The sequence below is a fragment of the Chanodichthys erythropterus genome, chromosome 7 (genome assembly GCF_024489055.1).
Source record: "Chanodichthys erythropterus isolate Z2021 chromosome 7, ASM2448905v1, whole genome shotgun sequence".
In the NCBI taxonomy this organism is placed as follows: Eukaryota; Metazoa; Chordata; class Actinopteri; order Cypriniformes; family Xenocyprididae; genus Chanodichthys; species Chanodichthys erythropterus.
The window spans coordinates 36,880,005-36,902,063 of NC_090227.1; the positions used below are offsets into that span (position 1 = coordinate 36,880,005).

Below are 22,059 nucleotides of genomic sequence, written 5' to 3' on the forward strand. Positions count from 1 at the left end.
TTCTATTCAATTGGCTTCTAAAAATGCCTCTTTTACATGTTACAGAATGTTTCTGATGGTTTGTATCAGTGTATCAGTATCTGCTCTTGGTTCTGAGAGAGTACTCAGTACATCACCCTCAAAGATGCCTTGTGATTAGCTTTTGCCTTTTGTGATGTTCTCTTGTGCCATTGAGTTCTTGATGTAAGTCCTCAAAGTCTTGTTGACCTTGTATTAGTGTAGACCACTTAAGGATTGGTGGGTGATGTCGAGTCATATTCTTACTTGTGGGTCTGTCTGGATCTGGAAAATTGGATAACATTCAACGTTTCCCAGAGGATTTTTTGAGACTATGGTGGGTGGACCAGACCTCGCTCCCTCTAGCACTTTGAAAGTTAAAATTTAAGAGCTTTAACCCATGTTCAGTGTGCAAATTCAACAAAGAAAAAAGTCAGTGAATTGACTAGTGATATAGTTTCTCACTCTACATTACACTGGTGTTTTAGCATATAATAATAATAATAATAATAATAATTAGAATATAATAATAATACTAATTTTATATTATTCTATTATTCTATATACTATCCTATGACAGTTATAGCTATATTTCATAAATATATTATTTTACTTTAGGCTACAGTAGAGAAATTACAATAGTTTTGTCCTAATTTCTACAATCGCAAGAGAAATCACTGCATCTGAAATCGCATACTGTCTGAGTAGGTACTACAGTTGAATCTACTTTGTTTCCATTCATAAATCCCCTCCCGTGGCCTCATGGGATAGTAAAGTGTCCATCGAATGCACATTTAAGAAACTCAGCGGAAGTAGTAGGTCATTTTTGACCTACTAGTAGTAGAAAGCAAACCATCAAGTATGACCCTTAGACTTTTTACCTGGGCAATTATCAATAAGCAAGGTGAAGGATTGAGTTTTAGATAAAACAGACCTAGACCCAACATGGAGGGCTTCAGGTTTATTGGTATTTAACTAGTCATCCATATATTAACATCCTGCAAACATTTAGTGGGGTTAGAAGGGGGATGAGGAGCATTAGGTCTCGTGGATACGTACACTTGTGTGTTGTCGGCATAAAAATGGGAAACACTGACATCTCTGCATTTGCTGTCTTTGTCGATCTGAGCTTTGTAAACGTACTTTACAGTTATGCAAAGTGATTTTCAAATAAGTGATTTACAACAAACACGATTCATCCTATGAGTAAAGTACTATGAGTGGTGTCACAATACAATTTTCCAGAATTTCAGAATTCCAATCCAGAATACAATAAAAATTCAGAATTGATGAGAAAAGTACACGTACATAGAAGGAAACATCTTAAAATCCTAAAATAATCTCAGAAAGTGCTCTTCGGTTGGGTCTCAGTCGTAAACATTACAAGAAAAGGTCCAAGACACTTCAATTAGAAAACATTAAAAGCCTTTTTAACCTTTTCTGTGACACTGCACTGGACTAAAGGCTATTGAAAAATCAGCTTTGCTATCACCGGCATAAATTATTACATACAAACATTTTAATAGAATACAGTTATTTTAAATAGTATTAATATTTCACAATATTACTGTTTTACTGTTTCTTTAAATATCGTCTAAATGCAGCCTCGGTGAGAATTCTTTCAAAAACATAAAAAATATTCTGAAAAACAAAAACAAAACAACAACAACTTTTGAATGGTAGTGTATAATCTGATACACAAAATAATGATTAGAAATGAACTTGTTGCTGAACTAGGAAACCTATGGTGGCTTGTAGATGTCAACACTGTCAGCTGTTGCCATAGAAAAGCGAATTGTCATTCCCATTTTTTTGTGGTTAAATGCTGAACTTAACCGAACAGATTCTTCTGTCCATATGCATGACAGTATACTAAGGATCTTGCATAGCTACATTCTTGTAAAACCAATCAAATGAAAATGTTTTGAAAGGAAATGTTCCTCATTCTAATGATTTTCAGAGAGAAACCAGTTTTTTTTTTTTTTTTTTAAATGGAGGGGGATAAAATTCTTTTACTGATTTCATTATATTAACAGTATAATTACATAAAATAAACAAAATATGACACACATATAAAGGAAACTTTATTTATGTGGAAATCATCTGAGATTTATCGGGCACAATATGAAAGGTGTAAATCCTGTTTTGTCATGTTGTCTTGTTTTAAAGGGTTAGTTCAACCACAAATTATTATAAATTAATTGTCCATTTCTGTCATTAATTACTCACCCTCATGTCATCCCAAACCAGCAAGACCTTTGTTCATATTCGAAACACAAATTAATATATTTTTGATGAAATCCGAGATTTTTTTATTTTTTTATCTCCCATAGAAAGCAATGAAATTACCACATTCAAAGTTCAGAGAAGTAGTAAAGACATCGTTAAAATAGTCATTGTGACTGCAGTGGTTCAACCGTAATGTTATGAGGTGACGAGAATACTTTTTTGTGCGCAAAAACAATGTGCGCAGTGACTTTATTCAACAAACTTTATTTTTCCTCTTCCTTGTCAGTCTCCTACTCAGTTGACGCAGTGCAGTTCCGTGTTTACATCCAAACACTGGCTCAGTATTGGCCGACACTGTTCACGTGAGCAGCACGACGCATACGTGTATTGCTGATGCAGGAGCCGGCCAATAATGAGCCGGCGTTCTGACGTAGAACCTGGAAGCGCTGGACGTAAACAGCATAGGAGATTGACAGAAGAGTGACGGATTTGTTGAATAAAGTCGTTATTTTTGTTTTGATTATGCGCACAAAAAGTATTCTCGTCGCTTCACAACATTAAGTGTGAACCACTGTAATCATGTTGACTATATTAACAATGTCTTTACTACTTTTCTGGACCTTGAATGTGATCATTTCATTGTTTTCTATGGGGGATAAAAAATGGATTTCATCAAAAATATCTTAATTTGTGTTCCGAAGATAAACAAAGATCCTACGAGTATGGAACGACACGAGGGTGAGTAAATAATGACAGAAATTTCATTTTTAATGACATTTTTTAATACCACTATGCAAGACATAGCTCCAAGTTCAGCAGTCAGTGAACTGTAACCATATGAGTAAAAACATGTCTTGTTTAGGAAGGTTCTGGAATCTTATGAATGATAAATTCTTCAGATTGTGGATGTGAAGATTGTTCAAATTCTTTGTTGAAAAAAAAAAATATATATATATATATATATATATATATATATATATATATATATATATATATATATATATATATATATATATATATAATAAAAAATATATATATATCTAAAATAAAAAGAAACAAGTGCTGTAGTTGAGTAGTATTTTTTGTTTTTGTTTTGATTCTTGAATTACATTATGTAATGCATTATGTAATGAAATAAAAGTCTAATCCATCCCACACCTCGTTTACAGCTGTTCTGAGTGTACTGCTGCAGGTTCGACTGAGCTCGTTATAGATGGAATGTTTTCAAGTTGCTTCAGCTCATCTAGTCATCCCAAAAGTGCAGAATGCGGTCTGACCAGAATCTTTCTGTAACGTCTGTCTGGCTACTGTAACCATGTTACATTTAAGAAAACAAAAACCTATTTTTGGAAGTTGTCATTTACTGTCTTCTATTCAAATGTCGTATCTTGATAGCACAGAAGTCACGGCAGTTTTATCAGGCTAGTGCTGGGAAACAAATGAGCCGGCCTTGCTTTTTTTTCCCTACTACGGCGCCGATGCAAATAGAGTCGTGTTGAGGTGTTGTTTCCTAGAGGCTGTACACAGTCCCTGGTGTCATAATGTAAAATGTGTTTTCTGTTTTATCTCTTAACTATTTGTTTATGCAAGAGAATTAGATACAAGAGAGAGCAAGAGAGAGAGAGGTTTAGACTACTAAGATTTACTGAAATGCTACAGGCATATGATTGTACTAAATTTCCATTTGATACCCAGAGCGGTTCTTCAGACATAATGCCAGTGTATCTGGCAGGCCTGACCAAGCTGATTGGGCGGCTCATTCTCATGTTCAAAGTCACAGGTGTATGCCCAGAGGCTGTTAATTACCATCTCTACCTCATTATTTTTCATAATTAGAATATATTCTAGTGATATTCCTCTCTGCCAACAGAATCTGATGAAATGCTCATGCACACTATAGACTGACTGAAGTTATTGGTGGCAAAAGCGTGCCAGATATCCTGTTTAGGATTCAGCCATGCACTTTCTCAAATCCGTTGTATTGAGGCCCAAACAACCTCACAAATGATTGTCCCTGAAGTCAAAGGTTGTTTGTAACTTCCTTTATGTACTGCAGAATATGTGAAATTATATGCATAACTATATGAGTAACATGTATCCCATAACTATATGGGATACATTGCCACCTGCAGGAGAAAATAAATAAATAAATTGTAATTTAGTTGTTAATAACAAACCTGATATTAAAACCTACCTAGATCATATCATGTCCATGTGAATTGAGTAAATGCTATTGTAATTAATAATATCAATATACAGTCAAACCAAAAAATATTTTTGATATTTTTTACTAGTGGGTGCAGGACACTATAGCTCATTTATGTAAGTGAGGATAGTAAACTGTGACATATTATACCCAAAAATTCTTCACACAGTGGACTACCAGTAAAATTGATAAAAACTTGGAACGAAGAATTATTCATACAATTTGACCTGTCCATGTTTTGCTTCAGTGTAATCGGACCAACACAGTTTAACTCTGAGATCTTGTCGTATTTTATTACCATTTTTTTTAAACAATAGTGAATAAACTGTATTAATGATTGAAATGTTCAAGGTGTCTGAATAGATGTTGGTTTGACTGTATAATGTGTGCATTATGGACAATAGGATGTCAAGTGGAATGCCTTTCAAATCTCACATTGCAGTTGTGAGCAAACTTGATTTTTATCCTTGTAAGGCCAACTCCCTTTATCCACATTATCTGCTTGATGGAGAAAATAATGGCAGTAGCTAACAAACCTGAACAGAATGATAAGTTGACATTTTATTTTATAAAGACTTTTTTTTTTTTTAATTTCCAATCAAAGCTCATCTCTATGTACACATAGAAGTGACAGTGACTTTAGTAGAGACAGTGTTTAAGGAAGTTGTCTTCCTTTACAAATCAGAAATCACTGACAAACATCTGAATCTTAGTCCTTGCAGAGATGTAAAGTTGTGTTCTCAACCATTTGGCCATATATTCAATATTTGTGACCAATGAAGGGAATTTCCAAGAATTTAGAGCTATATATATATATATATATATATATATATATATATATATATATATATATATATATATATATATATATATATATATATATATATATATATTCTTAGCACTTCTTGTGTTATTGCTTACTTACCATGAATAGCTTAATTACATTTGTATGTTGCTTTGGATTAAAAATGTTTGGTGAATGCAATAAGATTATATTTTGATTTCTTTTTGCGAAATTGCGACCTCGTGTGGAGGTCTTTGAGAATGGCACACCACCTCATGCCTATAATAGATAACAGAGCATTACTCCAGACTTTTTGCTATAGCTAAATAAATGAATGAAGCAGGAGCAAATTCTTTGCTAACACTTTATTTCGATGGTCCACTTTAGACTAAGCTAACTATAAGTAACTTTGCTATAACTTGTGTAACTTTTACTGTCTGCATAAAATCTGCTAACACTTTATTTTGATGCCCCTCCAACAGACATTGACTATTATCAGTGTTGGGGAAAGTTACTTTTAAAAGTAATAAATTGCAATATTGCGTTACTCCCAAAAAAAGCAATTAATTGCGTTACTTATTTACTTTTTATGAAATTAATGCATTACATTATTTTTGCTTTACTTTTTCTCACCTGGGCTGGACTAGCTTGTTTGTTTTTTAACAACAACAAAAAAAGTTCTATTTTTGCCACATCTTAAGACCCTTTCACACCAAAAGTGAAATGAATAAGCCTCACGCTGAAATAAAAGCATATTTACACCTGTATAGTAGTGTTCAACACTCTTATTTCGATCTAAAGTAATTTTTGCTTATTAGTATGGTTGAATTAGATAATTGAAGGTCAGCAGCAAAGACAATGTTTAATAAAGTGAGATTAAGTATATTTGCGTAATTTAATATAGTTACTTATTACAGGTTTGTGTACAATTCTGATTGCATTTCACAGTTTTTATTCATTGAGGAATAATGAATGTTTTCGTGCAAGTGAGATGAGTAAATGCATGTTCACTTTTAGTCTAGAACTACAATAACCATCATGATCACACAGCTCACACAATGCCTCTGCACTTTATTTCTCTCAACATGGGGATAGGAGAGCTGTCCGTCAATAAATGTGAAAAAGTAACTTATTTGAAAAAGTAACTTAGGTATTTTGTTCTAAATTGAAAAAGTAATGCGTTACTTTACTAGTAGTCTCAGCCTCAGACGTCACGCCCTCGGACCGTTGGCTGAATGTCTGATGCATATGGCACACTTAACTGGAAACACTTCAGGATTTTCAAAGTCACTATCTGGTTGGTTGAATTCTACAGGATGTCCGGGAGACGTGTGTTTCGCGTTCTTCAACGGTCCACAAGTGCCGTGACGCCAAACCCCCTCATAGAAGAAGAAAGCCATTGTGTTTATAACTGTGATGCGGAACAAAACAAACTTGATTGGTTGGGTGGTCTTTGGCCAATGAAAGCTGCAAAAGAGTCCAGACCTTCTGCCGTCAGTCTGAAGGTCTGGCTACACGAGACTATTAGTTACTTGAAAAAGTAATCTGATTACATAACTCAAGTTACTTGTAAAGCATTACCCCCAACACTTACTATAAGTAACTTTGCAACTACATGTCAACTTACTCAACTAACCCAAACCCTAACAATCTACTAATACTCTAATGAGAGTATAAAGTGGACCATAGAAATAAAGTCTTCTTCTTTATATTGAAATATTTTCATTTTCAGATTTATAATAATGTTTTTCTTCTTAATTGCAAAACCTCTAAGTCTGTGTCCTATTCTGAAACTTTTTGATTTAATAAGACTTAATAAAAAACAAAACAAAAAAAACTATTAGATATGCTTTATGATAAGATTCAGATGTTTTGTAGGTCTGCAGCCATTTGCATGACTAGTTGAGTCCTCACGGTCTGACATGACAGCATTCCCCCTCTCGTGCCTTCTCCAGCACCTATATTTGCCTAACAATTAACGCCCAGCTCGCTCCCCGACTGACACTACATCGGAAAAGCGGCCCGTGAGTCCCCTCCCTCCCTTTTCCGCCATCCTCCATTTTCCTTCTGTTAATTTCCGCCGTCACTGTTTTCAGTCACGCCGGAGCTCTTCCCCTGGCTGCTTGAGCCCCCTTCCTCCTGTCAAGCTGCCTGGAGGTTTCCTTGTCAGCGGCTGGCAGGGAGGAGCTGCCTCCTGGAGATGTTCATTTGGAGAGGCGAGCTGACAGGCCTGACAGCCCGTCCCCACAGGGCTTTTGTCATGTGATTCCAGGCTCCCCGCAGGTTCTCTCAAGCACTCCTTTATCCATCCATACAAATGAAGAGATGGACTCTTTTTCTCTCATATTTTTTTTTCTTCTTCTTCTTACTAGCCAATCTGCATACCACAGCATAGACAAAGACGGACCGCTCGCCCTCCCCTCTCGCAGACAGACTTTCTTAACAGGCTTTGGAGATTAACACTGCTTGCTCCCAGTTTCTGGGGTTTTAATACGCCGGCATTAAATTAACAGATTCACGCTGGCTATAATTTTTACTCTTTCACAATCAGCCAGCTCCCATCACTCTGAAAGAGACAAAATGTCCGCCTCTCTACGCTAAGAACGGTCGCCTAAATAATGAGTTTTATTCAATGTCTGGAATCTGTGCGATTGTACAGTGTGATGATATGACACGCTGTTCCACCATGTTTTGTCATTAAATGAACATACAAATAAAACTCAATCAATTACTACTGATTTAGATGAACATGCATTGAACGCTTTTTATGTTATGTTGTACATACTGTTAACTGTTTGTTTTCCACAGGTACAAGTGATCCATTCGTCAAATTCAAATTAGAAGGCAAAAACATCTACAAAAGCAAAGTTGTGTACAAGAACCTGAATCCCACCTGGAATGAATCATTTTCCTTTCCCGTCAGAGACCTCGATCAGACTGTTCATCTCAAGGTTTGGGATGTATTTGCATCATAACATAATGCTTAATTATGAACTGAAATAATTAGAAAATGTTTAAAAAAAGGAAAGACTTCACAAAATATGAAGAAAATAATGCAAGCAACTGCTTCTTAGAGTTGGAGGGAGTATTGTTGGAAGATTGTAAATTCATTTTTTACTACACCAGACCACAAACACACACAAATTCTACTACTACTAAATTAAATATAATAAAATGTGCCAGAAACAATGTGGTGATTTTTTTGATAACCATTATCACATATTTTGGAGTTGCATTCACATCCAGTCTGTTTGCCAGGGAATTCACAATGGAATCCTCAGTTCATAGCATTATTAATTCAGAAATATATATATATATATATATATATATATATATATATATATATATATATATATATATATATATATATATATATATATATATATATATATATATATATATACACTATATATATATACACTATTTGAACATTTGTAACACTAATTGTCATAACCATCTCACAATTCCGATTGATGCAGGTATATGATCGTGACCTGAGATCTAATGACTTCATGGGATCAAGCAGCTTTCCCCTCTACAGGCTGGAATTGGACAAGTGAGGAAAAAATTGTCATTTCATAAATTCCATGATATTAAACTGTTAAAGTTTCTCTCATACAGTATTTACTTCAAAGAATTTATTCTCAGCAACAGATAAACAGATATTGATTTGTGAACTTTCTCTCTGCAGAACAGTTCCGATGGTTTTATCTTTGGAGGACAAAAACAGTGAGGAGGATGATATGGGGGTGATCATTATAGAGGCCTGCCTTTCCATCCGAGAGGAACCTACCAAACGAAATGTATGACTGCTGAAAAGAGTCTCATTTTAGTGGAAACAGTCAAGAGGCTTTCTAACATAATGTTTATTTGTCACCTATTTTTTAGTGGCTACTAAGAAGAAAGGGAAGCTTGCGTAAGGTATGATACACTCTGACCACCTTACCTCAAGAAAAGCACACACACAGGATTTGTGTTACCAGAGCAAAATACACAGAATAGAATACATTTATTTGTTTAAATGTTCTAAGCTTCACAAACAGCAATGACTTTATTCTTGTATCACATCTGTCCACTGGAGGGCAGTAGATCCTCACCATCTTCCCCACAGATACTTCACTGATGTTTTGTACAACATTGACGCAAGTTTCTTGACTTTACCGTACATTCACTTTTACTTAGTTAGTTAGAAAATTCCAGAACTTCAACAGAGCGAGAAACTTTTGTTTGTGGCTGCGACTGTCTGATGTGCTGAACCAGTCCATGATTTCCAAAGTAAATGTATCATCATGATTTAAACAAAGCACACTGTCTGTCTCGCATTTGGTGCAGGTCAATTCAGAGATGAGAGCTTATTTACCTCACAGCGGTAGGAAATAGCTTTTATTGTTCAAGGCCGTGAAAGCTTGCAATTTAAGATTTCTCCGAACAAAAGCTCTGCCGCATGCTACTGTGGAATGGGGTGCCAGCGCAGTGAATGTACTTTTAGTATACTGAATTTATGTCTACAAATTCATATCAGTATATTGTATAATTGTATGTTATATAAGTTAGAACCTTTTTGGATAATCAATACACTGACAAGAACTACATTTACAAGTTTAGATACAGTATTTTGTTAGATTATTAGACAAAGTCTTGTCTTAAAAAGGTGATTTTTTTAATTGATTTTTTTAAAGAAATTCCTGGTTAGATTTCAACACTATATACAGTCAAACCAAAATGTATTCAGACACCTTGAACATTTCATTCATTAATACAGTTTATTCACTATAGTTTAAAAAATGGTAATAAAATATGACAAGATCTTAGAGTTAAATTGAGTCAGAAAAACAGATAACACTGAAGCAAAACATGGTCAGGTCAAAGTGTCTGAATAATTTGGTCCCTTTTTTAATTTTTTTATCAGTTTTACCATATGAAATTTTTTTTTGTGAATAATATGCCAGAGTTTACTTCATTTTGCTATCCTCACTACTTACATAAATGAACTATAGTGTCCTGCCCACTAGTAAAAATATATCAAAAATGATATCTAGTGTCCGAAACATTTTTGGTTTGACTATATTCATATATATATATATATATTTTTTTTTTTTATAATTTTTTATAATTTTTTTTTTCCCCAAACATACAATTTGGGGTGAAATCTAACCCAGGAATTTCTTAAAAAAAACCTTTACATCTTTTTAAAAATTCACCTTTGTTATATTATATTTTATGTGACATTATATTTTATGAAAAAGCAATCAAGGCTACTTTTGGGATTATTAAGATTTGTTTTGTTTTTTTTTTGTTTTTTTTTTGCATTGTGACATTTTCTTCACAATTTGTTTGTTTTCTATCAAATTCTTGGTAATTCTCAGAAAATAAAAATCATACTGTCATGACAAAATCATTTTAGCATTATTAAAATCAGCAAAATAGTCTAATTTTAGTGGCATAAGGCAGGCAAAGTATAAACATACAGTTTCATAGATAATTTTCATTTGTCACAAAAAGCTGTATGTTTTAACTAAAATGAAACTATTTTGCTGATGTTTTTAAAGCAAAAAAATATTTTGCCAGGACAAAATATTTATTTCTTTGTTAAAATCAGCAAAAATTTGATTCTATACAAGAACTATCACTTTAAAATACATATTGCAATTCACATATACATTTATAAATTAAATATAAAATTATACAATTTAAAAAATTTTTTTTTGCCTACTGAAAATTTGACGGGGGTTAAATGTGCTTAAATTATGTCACAGTGCAACAATCTTATAGCTTCAAAATATAATTTCTTGCTCCTTTCATTTGATTTTAGGGTAAAATGTCTAAAACATCAAGCCAGTTTTTGTGAGACTGACTCAAAGGGATGTGTTAGTTTATGTGATCAGGTATAGATCAGTATGTGTTTTGTTGGTGTTTCCACTGCAGTATCTTCCGCCAAAACAACTGAGATCTAGTTCTATTTGACACCTATCAGTACAGGCAGAACATGTCTCTCAATTCTTACCTCTCCTCCTCTATCACACTTCCTTCTTCACAGCCATGCCACACTGTCTTTGAGATGGAAACGGGCAGTGGTATTGGCACATAGCATGTGGTTCTTCTTCCTGACAGTGTCTGGAGTGTGTGTGTGTGTAGTCTTTGAGGCACTATGCCAGTGTAAGATGCTGAGGATATGTGTGATGGCTCATTCCCAGGCATGGTGAGCTATAACCCAGATGTTGGGATGTAATATCACAGCTGTGGACGGACAGCACTGAAGCTCTAGCCAAATGGGTACGGCTTTGGGCTTGTCCCCTTGTCCCCATGCTGCTCCACCATATGGAGGCAATCCCCCAGCTCTTTTAGCACCAGGAATAGCCTCTCTTTAGGGGCCACTTACTCTTAAGCGGAATTGTTTTATTGGCCACGCCGATCACAAATTTGTCCAAAATAAACACTTGGGAAGACTTGGCTTGGATGAATATTATATTTCTCTCTCAGCTCCCTCTATAACTACCCCCCTTATCCCTCACTCTCTCTCTCTCTTTAAAGAGGCTTGTTTATGGAGATGTGGCCATTACATTAAATGTTAATGCTGGTTTGTCTGCTGTGCCGTGTGTGTGTGTGTGTGTGTGTGTGTGATTCTAATGGAGCAAAGGCTCAGTCACACTCTCCGAGCAGCCAGGTGGGAAAACAGCTCTCTGGTCTGTGATTACTGGCAGAACAGACCAGCCTCTTCCTGATGCCGTGTTTTTTGAAAGTGCAGGGCTATCAACCCACAAGTCATCTCTGTACTGTGTACTTATCCATCTGCAGTCTTGTTGATGGACCTGTTTTCTCTGTCTGAGGTGCTGGGATCACCTGCACATTTCAACTAGCAGTTTTTAGAAGGTTTTTATTTCATAATATATTTTGTTACAAAAACAGAAACAGCGTTTTCTTTTACTTTAACATGCCATATTCTACTATATATGCATGTGTTTATAACTCAGAAGGAGAAGATTTTAGCTTCAAAGTTTTATTTGTCCCTGTGCTTTTATTACCTAATTTATTTATTATTAATATTTTTAGAAATTAATACTTTTATTCAGCAAGTACACACTAAATTGATCAAATGTGACCGTAAAGACATTTATAATATTTGTTTTAAAAATGTAAAATAAAACAAAAATATTAAGCAGCGCAACCATTTTCAACATTGATCTACTTGATGAGATTAAGATAATTTTTTTCTTGAGCACCAAATCAGCATATTAGAAGGAATCATGTGACACTGAAGACTGGAGTGTTGATGCTGAAAATTCAGCAAGGATTTTTATTTTTTTTTTTTATTGTGAAATTATTTTACAATATTATTTTATTTAATATGTTTTAATAATAATAATTAATATAATTTTTTTTTATTAAATAAAAATTTTATTTTTATTTTTGATCAAATAAAGACAGCCTTGGTGTGCATTAAAGACCTCTGGGAAAAAAAAAAAAAATATTATATATATATATATATATATATATATATATATATATATATATATATATATATATATATATATATATATATATATATATAATATACATACACTAAAAAAATGGTGAGTTGTTTCAACCCAAGTTTGGGTCAAAAACGGACAAACCCAACCATTGGGTTAAATTTTTAAATACATTTTTTAACCCAACGGTTGGTTTGTCCATATTTATATATATATATATATATATATATATATATATATATATATATATATATATATATATATATATATATATATATATATATATATATATATATATATATATATATTTATATATATATATATATATATATAGAGATATATATAAAAATCACAACCAAAAGTTTGTTTTTACATAATATATGTGTGTGTGTGTACTGTGTATAATTATGTATATATATATATATATATATATATATATATATATATATATATATATATATATATATATATATATATATATATATATATATATATATATATATATATATATATATAAATACACATATGCATGTATATATTTAAGAAATATTTGCATGTATATATTGTATATATTAAGATAAATAAATAAATAATATATAAATATTTGACCCTGGAACACAGTCATAAGGGTCAGTCTTAAGGGTAACTTTTTTAAAACTGAGATTTACCTGTATAAATAAGCTTTCCACTGATGTATGGTTTGTTGGGATAGGACAATATTTGCCCGAGATATAACTATTTGAAACTCTGGAATCTGAGGGTGCAAAAAAATTAAAATATTGAGAAAATCGCCTTTAAAGTTGTCCAAATGAAGTCCTTATCAATGCATATTCACTCACAAAAATACATTTTTGATATATTTACAGGAGGACATTTACAAAATATCTACATGGAATATCTTTACTTAATATCCTAATGAATTTTGGCATAAAAGAAAAATCGATAATTTTGACCCATACAATGTATTGTTTGCTATTGCTACAAATATACCCATGCGACTTATGATTGGTTTTGTGGTCCAGGGTCACATATAACACATTTTTCTTAAATATTTACGTTTGTGTGTGTGTGTGTATATGTGTGTGTTTATAAACTGATAACACTATTTCTGTAAGATATATGCTGCAAAAGATTTATTTACAGTACAAACATGTCTCCAGTTAGAACCTGGTTCCAAGTCTTTCTTGCAATTTCTTCAAAACCTCATCTATGTGAGCCAAGTATATGTTACCTTGGTAACATATTTAAATCAGCAGAATGAAAAATACACCAAAATCTGAATGTTAAAGTTTGCAAAGCGTAAGAAACATGTTTATGGTCAACAAGATGAGGCGAGAGAGCAACATTGGCCCAAACAGCGAACGACTTATTATATATGTTAACTGTTCCAGGGTCAGCCGATAAGCCAGGCGCAGGTTGCGCGGCTCGCGAGCGCACAGAAGAGTCAGGTTTGGACCGGAGTTTACACCGTCATCCTGGTGGAAGGCCAGGAAATGCCCGACTGCGGTCAGGGAGACGTCTACGTACGCTTCAGATTGGGAGACCAGAGGGTCAAGAGCAAGGTGAGATCATCTTCTCTTGCTTTCTCTTTTTCCTGTGCTCATTACATCATCGCAGTTTGCCTCATCTCTTTCTTTGTTTCTAAACCTCTATCCTCTCTTCCTCTCAATACCTCATTAAACCCTTCCCTCCCCCTCTTCCTCCTCCCATACTTTCTTAGTAGTTCACATACCTCGCTTTAGATATTCCCGTCCGCTTTACACACCTTCCTCCCCCTCTTTCGGATCGCTTCTCCCAGGCTTCACTGCTCTGGTGACAGAGGAGGCTTCTCATTAGATCGGCCGTGTCTGGCAGGGCGTCTCTCCTGATGCTTCTGTTACCGCGTCTTGTTCGGCTCATTTGCATACCCAGAATACCTTGCTCATCTACCTCCCCCCTCAATGGTTCCAACTAGCTAGTCTTGTATTCTCATGTCATCTCTTTTCTAGAGCCCCCTGGCTCTGTTTGGGCATGTTTGCTTGTTGAACAAAACTAGTTCTAATTGGATGCTGTCAGAGTTTATAATCCCAGCGAGAAGAGAGGATGTGTTCTCCTAAAGACGGCTGCTCCTCCTCCACCACATGTCTCATTGAAGTCTTACTGAATAAGGCTTAATACACCTGTCATGTTAGCTGTCTCTGTTTTGAGAGTCCCTTAAAATTGACACAACTTCCTCTCTCACTTTCCTGCTTGTCTATCTTTCTGTCTCAGAATCTGTGTATTAAGGCAAACCCACAGTGGAGAGAGTCTTTCGACTTTAACCAGTTCCAGGATGCGCAGGAGAATCTCGTGGTGGAGGTTTGTTGCAAGAGGGGCAGGAAGTCAGAGGAGTGCTGGGGAGTGTAAGTTTGCTGGAGCGACACTGTTTTAAAAAGTTTTAAATGTTAGAAAAAGGAGAGAAGAGTGGGGTAAGATGTGCCACTTTTTGCTTCAGTTTGTCCACTTATCAATGAGAAAAAGGATAGAGGTACTAAAATACCTAAATATACTGTATTTCGGGATGTCTGCTGTCAAATTTTGAAGAATGTGCCTATAGCATAGAACCACAGAAATATGACATCTCAAATAAAAGCTGTCCAGTGACACAACTTGAGGAGTATGCTGGGACATCTTAAGAGGAACGCTGAAACATTGGGGAATAAAGGATTAGTCGAAAAGAAATCATGGTTCTTGAGGGAAAAAAAAATCTAGGATTTTTCTCCATATAGTTGACTTCAACAGTTGCCAACGGGTTGAAGGTCCAAAGTGCAGTTTCAATGCAGCTTCAAAGGGCTCTACATGATCCCAGCCGAGGAATAAGGGTCTTATCTAGTGAAACGATCAGTCATTTTCTAAAAAAATTATATACTTTTTAACTACAAATACTCGTCTTGCACTAGCTCTGCAATGCGCCATGCATTACGTAATCACATTGGAAAGGTCACATGTGAGGAGGCGGAAGTACCGCGGTAAGGCAAAAAACTAATTTTCTCTTACAACTTCAAAATCGTCCGACATCATTGTTGTATCTTTTTTTGTAAAGACCGCTTGACTTAGTTTTTGCATGTTCACTTTGTAAACACTTCCTCGGTACTTCCGCCTACGTCACGTATGACCTTCCCAACATGATTACACAATGCGAGATGAGCATTTGTGGTTAAAGAGTATATACATTTTTATTTATTTATTTTTATTTTTTTTATAAAATTAAAGGTGCCATCGAATTGAAAATTGAATTTACTGAATTTACATAGCTGAATAACGAGTTCAGTACATGGAAATGAAATACAGTGAGTCTCAAACTCCATTGTTTCTTCCTTCTTATATAAATCTCATTTGTTTAAAAGACCTCAGAAGAACAGGCGAATCTCAACATAACACCGACTGTTACGTAACAGTCGGGATCATTACTATGTACGCCCCCAATATTTGCATATGCCAGCCCATGATCAAGGCATTAAACAAGGGCAGTCAGTATTAACGTCTGGATCTGTGCACAGCTGAATCATCAGACTAGGTAAGCAAGCAAGAACAATATCGAAAAATGGCAGATGGAGCGATAATAGCTGACATGATCCATGATTACATGATATTTTTAGTGATATTTGTAAATTGTCTTTCTAAATGTTTCGTTAGCATGTTGCTAATGTACTGTTAAATGTGGTTAAATTTGCCATCGTTTCTTACTGTATTCACGGAGACAAGAGCCGTCGTTATTTTCATTATTAAACACTTGCAGTCTGTATAATTCATAAACACAACTTCATTCTTTATAAATCTCTCCAACAGTGTGTAATGTTAGCTTTAGCCACGGAGCACTATCAAACTCATTCAGAATCAAATGTAAACATCCAAATAAATACCATACTTACGCGATTAGACATGTTGCATGATGAACACTTTGTAAAGATCCATTTGAGGGTTATATTAGCTGTGTGAACTTTGTTTATGCAATGATAGAGTTAAGAACTTGGGAGGGGGCGGAGAGTGCGAGCAATTAAAGGGGCCGCAGCCTGAATCTGCGCATTTCTAATTATGCCTCAAAATAGGCAGTTAAAAAAATAATTTAAAAAAAATCTTTGGGGTATTTTGAGCTGCAACTTCACAGACACATTCAGGGGACACCTTAGACTTGTATTACATCTTGTAAAAAAATGTTCGATGGCACCTTTAAGACAAGATCCTTATTCCTCGGCTGGGATCGTGAAGCTGGATTGAAACTGCAATTTGGACCTTCAACCCTTTAAACCCCATTGAAGTCCACTATATGGAGAAAATCCTCAAAAAGACCTTAATTTTTGTTTTTTTTCGACTGAAGAAAGACAGACATGAACATCTTGGATGACATAGGGGTGAGTAAATTATCAGCAAATTTTAATTCTGAAGTCAACTAATCTTTTAAATTCCACAATAGTAATTCATTTGGACACAGTGCTTGCTATCACAACACAGCTTACTCACTGACACATCTTACCCCACTCTCTCCTATTGCAGTGGTCTGCTGGCCACAACGTAAAGTATTGCTCAAAAGCACTAATTCAACTTGTGCTCTTTGAAAACCACTACATATGCTTATCCACTGAGGAAATACTAATAGGTTCTGCTCTTCTCAGACTGGATATTGACCTGACCAGACTTCCTGTCAATCAGAGGCAGTTACATACTCATTCGCTGGACCAAAACAAAGGTCAACTGGTGTTTTTGGTCACACTGACCCCGTGTTCTGGTGCTTCCATCTCAGACATCCAATCGGCTCCATTAGATGACCCCAAGACCTTTGAGAAGAGGCGGGAGCATTATGTGAGTATTACATTGAGCTATTTTAGTATTGTTTTTATTTCCATGTAAGTTATTTGTAATTTGTGTTGCTTATAAATATTTGTAAAATTATGATTATATGGTTTTTAATTTTAATATAAAAGGTTATTTGTATTTACAGAAACCCATGAACTTTTGGGGGGACTTGAAGGATGTTGGCTATCTTCAAATTAAGTTAATAAAAGCCACAGATCTTCCATCAGCAGATATAAGTGGTACTTGTCTGTATTAAATGTAGTGTCATACTGTATGTAAGGGATATTGTACAGTTGCTACATAAAGTATTCCCTATTATAAATGTTTATTCAGTTATAATAATTCAAAATATTTGAACTCCACCAGGTAAAAGTGATCCGTTTTGTACCGTTGAGCTTGGTAATAGCAAACTGCAAACTCTCACAATATTCAAAACCCTGAATCCTGAATGGGGAACAGCCATGACATTGTAAGTTAAACTGATGTAGTAGATGTCTCATGATCATGGTATTGATGTCACATTGATTCTGACTTGTCCTCAGCCCCATTAAGGACATCCATGACGCTCTGGTGCTTACAGTCTATCATGATGATGGGGACAAAGCTCCAGACTTCTTGGGAAAAGTTGCCATTCCTTTGCTGACTGTAAATACCACACAAAAAAGTAGTTTTTATAATAAATGCTGCAGTTTTTATCATTGCACCAATATTAAACTACAGTACCTCTACTTTGCCTTAAGATTTCCAATGGCCAACAAATAACCAGAATGCTGAAGAATAATAATTTATCAAGGGCGACCAAAGGAAGCATCACTATGGAGCTGAATGTCCTCTATAACCCTGTAAGTGCATAAATATGACTATTTATGAATTATACGAATGATATCAGACATCAAGTCATTATGTGGCATAAGTTAAAGTATAATCTTTTGTTTTTCTTCTTCTTTCCCAGATCAGAGCAGGATTTAAAACCTTCCAGCCGAAAGAAACAAAGTTTGCAGAGGACAACCCGAAGTTTGACAAAAAGGTGATCTTCATCAACAACTATTACAGCACCATATTTTTCACTTTCTCTTAATATTAGCTTTGTTGTTGGCACCTTTAGAGACTCATTATGTTGAGTTTTTTCCTCTAGCACCGCCTAAAGCTCTTTAGACACCAAAGATGACTTGGCTTATTAATATTTATCACCAATGAACCTTCAGTTTAAAAGCCTCTTTACACCTGAGTGAATGTCATGTTGTGAGCATTACGTCCTCAGGCACATCTTGCTAACTACTGCTTTGTCCCCATTAGCTTTTAGCACGTAATATCTATCGAGTGAGGAAGATCAGCGTGGCCATTCTCTATACGCTGCAGTATATTAAAAGCTGCTTCCACTGGGAGAGCAAGCAGAGGAGTATTACAGCCTTCCTGGTAAGACTTCATACCACTGTTTACAAGATTTCAACTCTGTGGCCCTTTTAGTAACCTGAGGTCAGTGAACTCATCTGTGTAATCCCTCTTTGAAGAAAACGCTCTGCTCCTTAATAGCAACTTTTCACTAGACGGAAAACAGAACGTGCACATTTGGCCCTGGCCTGTCAGGGTGCAACTATAAAGTGTTGTGGATCAATGATTTATTTTTTTATCTGTTGGTTTTTTAAATAAATGACTGTTATTGAACACCCAACACAACTTAATCCACAATACAAGAATTTTTTTTGGTGCTTTGCAGAAAAAAAGTGGGTTTTACCGTAATTGTTGTGCTGTGTTTGGCGTCATGACTGAGGGGTTAACGTATTCTCAAGACTCATTGAGCTTCTCAATTCGGTTTCCTGTGTGTTTTATGTTCAAGGACTCTTATTTTGATATTCTGTTGTCTTGCTGTTTCTGGTTTCATTTCCTGTGATTTAGTTCCTGTTTCCCTTTGTTTCCTTAGTTACCCTTGCCACAGTAATTCATTACACACATCCGTGCCTTGTTAGCCTCCTGTTACCCAGTGTGTTTATGCCCGTGTTTCAGTCTTACATTGTTGGTCATTGTCTCTTTACATCTCTGTTGTAAAGCTGTTGCATTTCCCGTTGGATTAATCTCGTCTTTCTGTTTGGATTTATGGTTTCTTGTTTGAATTACTGTCATTTGTTTTCCCGTTTTGTTTATCTTTGTGTATTTTATTAAAGGGATATTTCACCCAAAAATGAAAATGTTGCTCCAAACCTGTACGAGTTTCTTCCTTCTGCTGAACACAAGAAGATATTTTGAAGAATGTTGTTAGACATTTGACTAGCCATGACTTCAGCTGCGTTTCCACCGCAGGAACTAGAGACTTTGGTTCCTGCAGTTGAAACACACAGAGTACCACCCCAGAGTCTAAATGAAGTTTTGGGTAAAAAATTCCCCCTCTGAAAGTAACTGCTCGCTAGGTAGTACTTTTTCAAAGTTCCCCAACTTTCAGGGGGTGGAACTCGGGCGCTGAACATGCTGATTGGTTGACTGACTCCATGCAGCATTTTATTTCAACCATCATTTTTTAAGTCTGTTGCGTTGCGTGCAATAAGAGTTGTTTGCTATTTAAACCAGCAGAGTTTAAAAAATACGACCGATGGAATGATGACAAGTTTCAGGCTTTATTAGGCTTATATGCGGAGGATAAAATCCAGCGGGAACTGGAAAGTCGCGCACAGTCCTACGTCACCAGACTATCTTCACGGTACTTTAGACCGCTATGGAAACGCAGCTAGCAATAGGTCTGGGGGGGAAAAAGTTCCTGGGAAAAAAGTTCTTGGGACAAAATGTTCTGGGTAATTTTGGTGGAAACGCGGCTTTCCATAGTATTTTTTTTTACTCTGGAAGTCAATGTCTACCATCAACTGTCTGGTTACCAACATTCTTCAAAATAACATCTTTTTATTTCAACAGAAGAAAGAAACTCTTACAGGTTTGGTAAATGACAGAATTTTCATTTTTGGGTAAACTATCCCTTAAATAAAACACTTGCGAAAAAATATGATGAATGAAACAATGAAACAATGGCAAAAAGTTTGAAAAAGGGTGAAGTAGAATCAGATCAATCTTTCCTCCACAGTAAAAACAGTAATATTATGAATTTAAAATAACTGTTTTCTATTTGAATATATTTTAAAATGTAATTTATTTCTGTGTTCACAAAGCTGAATTTTCAGCATCATTACTCCAGTCTTCAGTGTCACATGATCCTTTGGAAATTAGTCAAATATGGTGATTTGGTGCTCAAGAAACATTTCTTATTATTATCAATGTTGAAAACAGTTGTGCTGCTTAATATTTTTATGGAAATTGTGCAGTTTTTTCCGGAATCTTTGAACAGAAAGTTCAAAAGAACAGCATAGAAATATTTTGCAACATGAATGCCTTTACTGTCATTTTTGATCAGGTTAATGTGTGCTTGCTGAATAGAAGTATTAATTTCATTAAAAAAAAAAAAAAAAACATACTTACCCCAAACTTTTGAACGCTTGTTTATGGAATGGCATCAGCGACAAACTTTAATAACTACAGTGGCATGAAAAAGTATGTGAACCCCTTGCAGAATCTGTGAAAATGAGAATTATTTTAATAAAATAAGAGGTTTTATAATAAAAAATGCATGTTATTTTTTGTTTAGTACTGTCCTGAGTAAGATATTTTACATAAAAGATGTTTGCATTTAGTTCACAAGACAAAACAATAGCTGAATTTATTAAAATAACCCCATTCATAAGTATGTGAACCATTGATTCTCAATACTGTGTGTGGTTACCTGATGATCCACGACAGTTAAACTGAGCTCTGTTCTTCAGAAAATTCCTCCAGCTCCTGCAGATTCATCTGTTTTCAAGCATTTTTGCATATTTGAACCCTTTCCAGCAGTGGCTGTATGATTTTGAGATTCATCTTTTCACACTGAGGACAACTGAGGGACTCAAACTCAACTATTAAAAAAGGTTCAAACATTCACTGATGCTCCAGAAGGAAACATGATGCATTAAGAGCCGAGGAGTGAAAACTTTTAAATTTAAATATCAAGGTAAATTGTACTTAATTTTTCTGCTGGGAAACATGCAAGTATCTTCTGTTAGCTCCGAAGGGCAGTACTAAGTGAAAAACAATGATATTTAAACTAAATAAGAAAAATTGTGACATCTTCATCCTGTTCAAAAGTTTTCACTCCTCGGCTCTTAATGCATCGTGTTTTGTTCTGGAGCATCAGTGAATGTTTGAACCTTTTTTAATAGTTGTGTTTAAGTCCCTCAATTGTCCTCAGTGTGAAAAGATGAATCTCAAAATCATACAGTCACTGCTGGAAAGGGTTCAAATATGCAAAAATGCTTGAAAACTGATGAATCTGCAGGAGCTGGAGGAATTTTCTGAAGAACAGAGCTCAGATTAACTGCTCAAGACAAACAAGAGACTCATGAACAACCATCACAAAACATAAAAAAAAGGCGTGGATCATCAGGTAACCACACACAGTATTGAGAATCAATGGTTCACATACTTATGAATGGGGTTATTTTAATAATTTCAGCTATTGTTTTGTCTCGTGAACTAAATGCAAACAT

The 22,059-nt window shown here is 35.0% G+C and overlaps 1 protein-coding gene across 1 annotated transcript in view; it reads left to right on the plus strand.

Moving 5' to 3' along the window:
- Positions 1–22,059, plus strand: part of mctp2a (multiple C2 domains, transmembrane 2a) — a 58,469-nt gene that overhangs the window by 3,322 nt on the left and 33,088 nt on the right. Inside the window, exons 4-16 of the mRNA XM_067389333.1 lie at positions 8,025–8,167; positions 8,696–8,772; positions 8,908–9,019; positions 9,105–9,137; positions 14,077–14,247; positions 14,936–15,066; positions 17,317–17,503; positions 17,643–17,736; positions 17,864–17,966; positions 18,040–18,142; positions 18,238–18,339; positions 18,450–18,524; positions 18,794–18,913. Coding sequence (XP_067245434.1) covers positions 8,025–8,167; positions 8,696–8,772; positions 8,908–9,019; positions 9,105–9,137; positions 14,077–14,247; positions 14,936–15,066; positions 17,317–17,503; positions 17,643–17,736; positions 17,864–17,966; positions 18,040–18,142; positions 18,238–18,339; positions 18,450–18,524; positions 18,794–18,913 — 1,451 coding nt within the window. The remainder of the gene's footprint in view (positions 1–8,024; positions 8,168–8,695; positions 8,773–8,907; positions 9,020–9,104; positions 9,138–14,076; positions 14,248–14,935; positions 15,067–17,316; positions 17,504–17,642; positions 17,737–17,863; positions 17,967–18,039; positions 18,143–18,237; positions 18,340–18,449; positions 18,525–18,793; positions 18,914–22,059) is intronic.